The sequence below is a fragment of the Myotis lucifugus genome, unplaced genomic scaffold, assembly GCF_000147115.1.
Source record: "Myotis lucifugus unplaced genomic scaffold, Myoluc2.0 scaffold_54, whole genome shotgun sequence".
NCBI classification, from domain to species: Eukaryota; Metazoa; Chordata; class Mammalia; order Chiroptera; family Vespertilionidae; genus Myotis; species Myotis lucifugus.
The window spans coordinates 1,751,725-1,761,932 of NW_005871102.1; the positions used below are offsets into that span (position 1 = coordinate 1,751,725).

The window sequence follows — 10,208 nt, forward strand, 5'->3', positions numbered from 1 at the left end:
AGTTAGGCTTTGGGGGAGAAATGGTTTATTTTAGAGGGAATTGCTGCTCCTAAAAACAAGAAGAAGAGCAAAAAACCTATGATCTCCATAACTATGTTATATTGGAGGTATTTGCCAATGCAACTGAGGAATAAGAGAAAACAAACACATAGAGGAGATCCAAGAGGAGATTAGTCAAGACTACTATAATGAGAGAATTTGGTATAAGTGGTAGAATAAAATTTATTAGGTAGCATTTAAAATGAATAAACAGCCTATATATAGGCTAGTTGTTAATACTACTGAACATGTTAGTAAAACTATAATTAAAGCTGTGATGTTGACACATGAATAAACAGACCAATGGAACAGAGTAGAAAAAGACCCAAGGCAGAAGTTGTATTGAGCTTCACTTTATTGCGCTTCACAGGTGTTGCATTATTTACAAATCGAAGGCAAGACCCTCCACCAGCAAAAAGATTACAACTCGCTTTATTGCGATACTCAATTTATTTCAGTGGTCTGGAACTTCACCTGCAATATCTACAAGGTATGCCTCTAATAGCATTTCAACAAGGGGCAGAGATGGGCTTTTATTGAGATAACCAAAAATAACCATATGCATACATTGCAAACAGATGAAAGTTAATATATATGTGAAGCCATATGAGTACTAGAAGAGAAGGATAGAACTCCTTTATTACCTAAGAGTGAGGGAAACCTATACTACGTGACTTAAAATCTAGCGGTAATAAGGCAAAATATTGGTTAATTTTAACTACATAGTAAATGTTTACATAGCCAAAAAAATCCCACAATAAAAAATACATGATGTTTCAAGAAGATTCCAAGATTAAGAAATGGTTGTTCACAGAAAAAGAAATGCAAGTGAACTTCAACATAAAAAGATGCCCACCTTGTTCAGAAATTTAAAAACACTTTTTTACCTTTTATTGGGAAAACCCAAAGTTGAGCATACTGATTGTTAAGGGTATGGGAAAATTCATATAAGGGAATGGAATCAAAATGATGAGAAGGTTAAAACTTGTGTAGAAGGACAGTTGGTAATCTCTACCAGAATTACATGTGCATTTATCATCTGGCTCACAATTCTAGGCTCTTTCCCCAAAGGCAACTGGCCAGAATTTGGAATATGTGCAAAAGATTGGAAACACCCAAATGTCAATTAATAGATGACTAGCTGAATAAACTATGGTACATTCACACGGGGAGTACTTAGATCACAAAAAGAAATGAAGATTATTTCTGTACACTGGTGTATTGAATAATTACCAGTATACAGTAAGTGGAAAGGCAAAGTGCAGAATGCCGTTTGTGGTGTACTAGTACTTAATCTGCCTTAGTGTTAGAATGGGTGGAAATGTGAATGCACACACATACTTGTATTTGCTTGTATTTCAAAAAGAAACTGGAAGAGTAAGCCCAAAGTAATAAAAACGGTAAGTAATGAGAAAGGAGAGACAAGATGGAAGCAGTATTTATGTGAATGTACCATTTTCTTTAGTTTTGGTTTTAGAACCATCTAAAATTTAATTTAAAAGCTAAATAAAAAATAACCCTAAAATTTGGGAAAAAACACCTAATGCATGTCAGGTTATAAATGCATGTTACTTTCAAATGACTTTAGAACATGGTATTTTGACTGTCCATCACTAGTGAGATAGTGAAACTAGACTGATATCATGAGGAGCTAAGGTTTTTATAAGTATAAAATCAATATAAACGATTTTTATCTTGAAAAAATATCCATTTCTTTACAAGTCTCACCAAAAGAGCCTAAAATCTTACAGCAATGACAATTCAGAATTCATTAGTAATGAGTAGCACCCCAAGTACACACCGTTTCCTACTAATAGGACCCGGGACGCAAAAAACTGCCCGGCTGGTGTGGCTCAGTGGTTGAGCTTCAACCCATGAACCAGGAGGTCACGGTTTGATTCCTGGTCAGGGCACATGCCTATGTTGTGGGCTCGATCCCGAGTGTGGGGCATGCAGGAGGCCGCCAATCGATTCTCTCTCATCATAGATGTTTCTCCCTTCCTCTCTCTGAAATTAATAACATTTTTTAAAAAATTGTCTGAGGCAGGAAATATAAAGGTAAGCCTGGGTTATCTTCTGCTAGAAAGTGAGGGAAGATCATATATCCTATATCAAGTCAACAGGATAAAGGACCCAATCGTGGGAGTATAAGGGGCAGTGGAAGGATTAATTTGAGTCTCAAAATAATGTCGAGTGGATTGAAACAAACTCTGCAAGTTTGGGATAGTGAAAGATTGTTACCTTTGGAAGTTGCTAGAGCATCAATTCATTTACTCTGAAAATTGATAGAAAATCATGCATTTATCTGGTCTTTATTGTAAGTAAAATATTTCAGAATGATAAATTGATAATAAGGGAAAGTTCCTACAGACAAATTGCAGCTAATGCAGAAAAAGTGATGGTATTTAGAATATCACCATTGCAATCCTTAGTGATAGATGATAGGTTAATAAATGATGAATTTTAAATGTAGGGGTCAGGCTGAGCCCCCTGATGAATTATCACTAAAAATTGGACAACCAGGTGTGTGCCTTCTGATGTGATGTAATAGAGTACACAACACACTTGTGAAAATTCATTTAAAAAAAATTGGACCTGTGTCTAGTAAGCCTTTAGATGTAACAACCAGTTTATAGGAAAGACAGGAATAAGTTAAAGGACACATGAAGAAGCCAACAGTCCAGTGTTAGACACTACAGTACAAATAACCTGGCTCCTCCAAATGAAAGACATGGAGAAAAAGGAGACAGAGCAACCAGATTTGGATTGCACTTGGATCCTGAGCCAAACAAGAAAATTCGGGGCGTGTCTTACCAGTGAATGCCAGAGATCAGCAAATGTGATGTTCTAGTTATAATTTGATTAATGCTAGTTTCTAGTTGGGATTTGCTAGAGCATTCCAGTTTGTAAACTGGAAGATAAATTTAGGAAACATGAATCCAAGGTATACTGACAATTCCCTCTCATAACTTCATCTCCACCAAGTTCTTGACTCTGCTATCCACCTGCACAGTAGACTTCGGGATGAAACAGGCCTCTCAAACAGTGCATGGCTGAGACCTGAACTTAGAGATCTTGTTTCCCTTAAACCCATTCTTTCCCCCCAGATCTTCTATCTGGGAGTTGCCTTCTACCATCTATCTAGTCACCCTTAACAGGAACCCAGAGAGCCCTTTTACTTCTTAAATATTAGCAGTCTTTAAGTCTTACCCAATTTTCTTTCCTAAATAATACTTAGATCTGTCCTGTCATCTCCTTTGTTAATATCACTACTTAGTTCAGGCACTTGTCTACCTGAACAATTAAGACATTGTCCTGACCCGTTATCTTGTATGGAGCCTTTTCCTCTCATGACTATCTCTACCACACAGCAGTAGAGCAAGCTGATGATGTCATTCCTTTGCTTAAAACCCCAATAACTGGTATTTAAATTCAGTCTTAATTCTTTGCCACATATGACATTTTCCATGGTATGGTCCTTGTTTTGCACTACATGTTTGATACACTGAAGTGACTAGTTTCACAGTTTGATGTGTCTACCCCTGTGCTTGCACTGTTCTGTCTGCAAAGAATCACATCCCTGGCCTCCTGATGTAAGTGCAGGTGTCGGCTCCAGGAATACTGTCCCGACATTAAGTCAGTGCTGCCATACTGCTCTGCATGTTGTTATCACTGGGCTGATCCACACTGTTACTGCTACTTTTACTAATTTTTGCTACAAGTGAAATGAATATAGAGAATATATACTTTCAACAAAACTTTTCCTCTTTGCATAGATTTTCAGGGGCTTTGTTCTAAGGGCCCTTGAAGATGGAACTAGAAAACACTTAGTGCTTCAGCCATCATACAAAAATTGAGCATTAGCTAATCCAGACATCAGCTCTACTTTCTCACATACTGTTTTTCTAACAGTGAACTAACAGAACAGTGAATTGTGCAGGTTAGGGAAGCCAGTCCAGCATTACAGATTGCCTGCCATAGGTGAGCTAGCTCCATGTCAATGATTTGGATGAACTATAAGATAAATCCTGCTTTCTGAGATAATGCCCTTAAATACAGGAACGCTTTTTTGTTGTTAGAAAATTAAATTTGAAGGAAAAGGCAAGCATACAAAGCATATTTTCACAGAAAATATTTTTATTACTCTGCATCATGCTTGGGAACACTTATGTTTCATTTAGTCCAACAGGAAAGATGATTCACTGACAGAATGAAACCCAGGTTTCTTCATTGAAAATTTAAAAGTAATTTAACTAGACATCAGGTAGACTAGACTCCTATTAAAACTAGGTTTTTGTCTGTTAGAAGAGTGTTGTCTTGTCAGAACTGGTTCCCTGCAAGCGCAGTAGGTTCTGGAGTTAAGGCAGTTTACCACATTGCTCGCTGGACCCCAGACATCTGCCCATGGTCAGCTAAGTGACGGAAGACGATCCGACTAAGCCTCCAACGCCGCTTCACACCACGTGGACGGGACGTCATAACACACCGATTTCTGATTCTAACAGGACAGCTATCCCGGGGAAGGGCAGCAATTTCTTCATCAGCCACTTCCTAAGGGAAGTCACAAATTGTTACAAAGACATGGTGAAGTCAATGCTTAGAGGAAGAAAACAATAGGCTAGATTCACTAATGTGGCCAGAGTTTGGCCAAAGAACCCTGAACATAGTAGGGAGCCTTAACCTCAAAGTAGAAACAAACAGACCAAAAAAATCACCAGCTCAGTAGTTGCACTGATCTTTAGTGTTTGTCTGGTCTCCATTTCATTATTTCTGCTTTTATCTTTGTTATTTCCTTTCTTCTGCTAATTTTGGGCTTAATTTGCTCTTTTTTTTAGTTCCTTGGGGTATAAAGTTAGGTTATTTCCCATGCGACTTTTGAGTCATTGAAAGTATGAAACTTCTGGACTAAAGCTGAATTAGGAACAAATATGGTTGAGATGAGGTTGGAGAGGGAGTAAGGGTAGGATCCCCAGAGCCTTGACATCTGTGGTAAAGATTCTGACTGATAGAAAAGCAAAGGTGAGTGATCAGATGAGATTTACATATTTAAAAGATCATTTGCAAGGTAGAGAGTGAGTCTGGTTAGGGCAAAAGTGGTTGAGAGGAGAAAAACAGAGATTACTACAGTAGCAAGTATGACTGACCCTGTGCTAGACTGTGGTGGAAACAAAATAATTACTCCAATGTATTAAAAGAACATAAATGAGAAAATGCACATGAAAGCCCACTAAATTAACATAAATTATTAAGCATTAATAGTTCCTGACCTCCAAAAGCATATACATGTGTTGCTATTATGAAATACTTAAGAGAATTATATAAAACAACACAATTAGGTCAATAAATGACAGATAGTAAGTACTATAGGAAGAACTGGAGAAGAGAAAAATGATCAGATTGGAAGAATGAAGTTTCATAAGGCAGAAACTGAAGAATAGCTGCAAATTATTTATTTATGTATGAACATAATATGTACATACACACACACACACACACTCCCTACCTCTCCTCATTCCCAAAAACATTTAAGGCAGTTTACAATGAGGAAATTGGGGCAAAGGGAGAATGAGACAAAGCTACGTGCTCTGAAAGCCTGTAATCTGGTTAGAACTGGGACATAAATATTGACTTGGAAGCTACTAGGCACAGGGCCACGATCAGGTCTCATAATTCAGAGAATCTCGGCACTATTATTGCTGCTCATACCAGACATTTCTTCAGGGAGTCTTCATAGATAATGTCCTCCACAACATCCTGAGCTGAGAGGGCCCCTTGTTACTCCCTAAATATAGGCAAGTACCTAAATGCCATTACAGTAAAAGCCGTAATGAGTGTCCAGCGCACTCAGTTTTCTGTTCATCTGGCTTAATCTAGCCAAGATTTAAAAGAATCTGTAGTAATTAATGGCTGATATATTCTGCCAACTTCTATAAATGTATTTTATTTTTACTCTGAGCTTTTGATAAGTTGAGTGGCCTTGAGTTTGAGTTATACCCCCTGATGCTACTCTTGAATGCAGGTATTCTATCTATGTCACCAGGTAGGTGCAGGACCTTCTGCTTCAGGATGACAAACAGGGTTGTCATCCTCTTACTCAAGGAGTCTAATAAGAAAGTAAACCTAATTGGAAGGCCACCTCAGCACACAGTGGTGGGCAAAGGAGTTCAGACAGGTAGGCTAGAAATGGCCCTGGGTGGAGAACACAGCCCCATGCATCAGCAAAGCTCAGGACACTGGAATGAGGCAGGGGGCAGGGGAGGGGGGGTTCCGAGGTCAAATAACTGCCCGATTTCTGGTGTGGTTAGCATGCCTCAGTACTTTCTAAGAATCACCTACTGAAATGGTTAAAGGCTTAGTAGTTAGGAACGAATAATTCTCTTTAATCTGAAACTCACCAAAATCAGTTTCGAGGGTATTCATTTGTGTTGACTGAGAGCATTTGATCATATTCTCCAGAAATTATTTTGACAGTAAGTCACAACAAACAGTATCAAAAGTGGTCTGATTTGAGTTAATGATCTTAGGTGGTCAGGGACTCATCTTAATTAGCTAACCTGAAGGTATTTTGGCAAAATGGTATTCTTCCTAAGCGAATTAATCCGTAGCCTCTCATCTGCATATTCATAGGCCATTTTCCTTCTCTTCACATCACGCAACATTCTCCAGTCTACATAGTAGCCTCGAACTTGGCCTGAAGCTGATGAAGGAACCATCTAAAAAAGATAAAGAATAAGTGAGGGATAGTCAGACCCAGGCTCTGCCATGTCCCCATCCTGCAGTCCTCTTTTAGTCACTCCTTAGGATCAACTATTTTTTGTAGTAATTTTAAATAGACTTAATTCAGAATAAATACCTTTTATGGGTGTACATTAAACCAAAACAGTGGCAGTTAATACAATGCCAAAAATGTGTGTTGGAAGGTGAAACATTTTTCCCTTAAATTCTTTACAATCAACTTTGTACCATTTCCTAACAGGTTTCTACAGGGTGTCATAAAAAACACACTTTAAAAGCTGATAGCTCAATTTTGATTGAAATGTATTTTAATAAACACTGCCTTTGTAATTATTCAAAGTGTGTATATATGTTTTGGGGACACCCTATAGTTATTTTTTTAAAAAAACTTTCTTTATATAACTTTTTTTCTGATTATAAAAGTAATACACTTTTAAAACTATACACTTTAAAAATGTATTGGTCTATATTATTTCTTCTGTGAATGTTTTGTGTTCTTTGCCCATATTTCTATTATATTGTTTTTTCTTATTTTATACCAGTGCTTTATATATTAAGATTGCCTTCGTTCTGTTCTGTACGCATCCTGTCCTGCCCCTCTGTCTCTTCACCTCCTAAAATTCCTCTTCATCTCCTAAAACTCTCCCACTGGGCCCTCTTCCACCTACAACCATCAAAATCTAAATCCTCAGTTTCTTCTCTTAACAACCCCTGCAGATTTTTGCTCTAGCTGAAGCTTGACTCCTTCTGATAGCTACCCCTGTAGCTCTTTTTTCTCCCACGACTGGGGGATAAAAATAAAAATTAACTTAATCTTTAAAAAAATCTTTTAATGTGCTACTAGAAAATTTTGAATTACGTATGTGGTTGGCATTATATTTCTATTAAGCAAGGATACTAAAGATGAACTGTCCATGTTCCTAAGACCAATGGTACCTCATGAGACCCATCACCTCTTGCCTACACAAGGTACATACAGCTCCAGCAATTTTCCCCTCTCCATCTCCCCCCCCTCCGCCCCCACTCTACAGGATTTCTTCCTTTACCACAAAAAATACTTTTACTTCTGTCATGTTAAAAACACTCACACACACAACACCCACTCTTAACTCATCACTCTAGCTCAGTAATGGCGAACCTTTTGAGCTTGGCGTGTCAGCATTTTGAAAAACCCTAACTTAACTCTGGTGCCATGTCACATATAGAAGTTTTTTTATATTTGCAACCATAGTAAAACACAGACTTATATTTTTGATATTTATTTTATATATTTAAATGCCATTTAACAAAGAAAAATCAACCAAAAAAATGAGTTCGCGTGTCACCTCTGACACGTGTGTCATAGGTTCGCCATCACTGCCTAGCTCCTGACCCATTTTTCTGCCCCACTTTGCAGCAAAATGTCTTCAGAGACTTGTCTCTACTCCGTGTCCGCTTTCTTTCCCATTCTCTCTTGAAGGCTTTCACCCCACCAACCTCCACCATGCTAACCCGGCAGCCAGTTCTCAGCCCTTCTTCTTTTTTTAAATATATTTTTTATTTCAGAGGGGAAGGAAGAGAGAGAAACATCAACAATGAGAGAGAATCATTGATCCTGCACACCCCATACTGGGGACCGAACACGCAACCCGGGCATGTGCCCTGACCGGGAACTGAACCGTGACTTCCGAGTTGCCTACTCCCTGCTCCTTGGAATTGTCACCTCCCGCTTCCAGGTCAGCCACTGCCGGCTCTCCTCCTCCCTCGCTGAGCTCCTTTCAAGTCTCCTTTGCTCGGCTCTCATCTCTTAACCGCGGGGTCCCTGGGGCCTCGCTCCTCGGACCCCTTCCCTGGTCCACCTGCACTCACTCATAAGTCAAGTCAGGCTGCAGCTTTCAATGCTAGTCAGTTTCACGGTGACGGATGCCGAACGTACATCAGCTCGGGCCTCCTCTGAATCGAGCCGGAGGAGGGGGGACCCCTGGGACGGGTCCGCGCCGAGCTCTGCAGGTGGCAGAGGAGTGGGGTGCCCGCGGTTTGGGGGTTCGGGGGAAAGGGGGAAGGGTGGGGATTAGGACCCGGGCCTGACCTGCCGGACGGTCCGAAGCAGTGAGCCCAGCATGGAGGTCGCCATGTTGTTCGCTGCAAAGTCAAACCGCTGCAACTTTATTGACACTGCCGAATAAGAGACACCCGCAGGGTGGGGCCTGGGCCGCAGGGGCGTGGCCTGGGCCGCAGGGGGCGTGGCGTGGCGTGTCTGCGGGCGGGTCTGCGCCCTGCGGGATGGAGGGGTTAGTTACAGAATGTGCGTTCCCGTGGTAATTAACGATACTTGGGCAAATTGCAAACCTACGAACGTAGCTTTGATATCGATTGGGCAGCCTGATGCTCCCTTTCCTCCTGCTTTATTACCTATTCTCTTAAGCAGCCTTCGTTCCTACCCAAGTCCTTTCCTTCAGTCCCTGCCCCCACCTACCATTCATGATCACCAAAGTCTCTTCCCCTAAGTCCTCCGTCTCACCTGCTCCTGCTCACATATCCTCCATTCAGTTTAGGGGGCTACTTGCTAGAAACCTACAATTATTGTCAACTCCTCTGTCATCCCGCCTGTAGATGTTGTAAATCTCTTTCCATTATAATGGTGATAATGATCATGTTGATGATAGCAATGATATAGCTCCCATTTATGTCTATATATACACAAATATACATATTCTGTATTGGAAGGGGAACTTTGCCATTTAAAAACTGCTGATTTCAGTCTGTAGTACAGGGAACTTTCTGGTCATCCCATTCATTTTTAAGTGTACAATTCAGTGGCATTAAGTACATTCACATGGCTGTGCAATCATAACCACATCTCCCGAACTTTTTATATTGCAAAACTATGTACCCATTAAACAATAACTTCCCATTTCCCTGCACTGCTAGCCTCGGGCAACCACCATTCTGCTTTCTGTCTCTATGAATTGAACTCCTCTATGCAGCTTAAAGAATGGAATCATACACTTGTCCTTTGGTAACTGGCTTCTTTCACTTAACATGTCTTTGAGATTCATTCATGTTATGGCATGTGTTAATATTTCACTCCTTCTTATGACTGAATAATAAATACTCCATTGTATGGCTATACCACATTTTGTTTATCCATTCATCTGTAGATGGACACTTGCTTTGCTTCTTCCTTTTGGCTATTGTGAATAATGCTACTATGAACATGTGCACAGTATCTTAAACAGTATTATGATGTTATTAGACTGTTTTTCATTGTAAGAGAAGAGGTTAAAGCAATCTAATGGCTGGTAAGGTAGAGAGATCAGAAATAGTGAGATAAGACTCCAGGTCTCTTTTCTTTATAATCCTCACTGGGAGGACATGGAAAGAAAGAGAGAGAGGGAGATTGGAGAGGGAGAGGGAGAGGGAGAGGGAGAGGGAGAGGGAAAGAGGGAGAGAAG

At 40.0% G+C, this 10,208-nt stretch overlaps 1 protein-coding gene across 1 annotated transcript; it reads right to left on the reverse strand.

The window, feature by feature from the left end:
* Nucleotides 1-4,156: 4,156 nt before the first annotated feature.
* On the reverse strand, nucleotides 4,157-8,936 carry MRPS14 (mitochondrial ribosomal protein S14). Its single transcript, XM_006088934.3, has 3 exons — nucleotides 8,843-8,936; nucleotides 6,594-6,752; nucleotides 4,157-4,590 (listed from the first exon to the last, which is right to left on the reverse strand). The coding sequence occupies exons 1-3, from the start codon at nucleotides 8,885-8,887 to the stop codon at nucleotides 4,408-4,410; spliced, it is 387 nt and encodes a 128-aa protein (XP_006088996.1). The 5' UTR covers nucleotides 8,888-8,936; the 3' UTR covers nucleotides 4,157-4,407.
* Nucleotides 8,937-10,208: the final 1,272 nt, after the last annotated feature.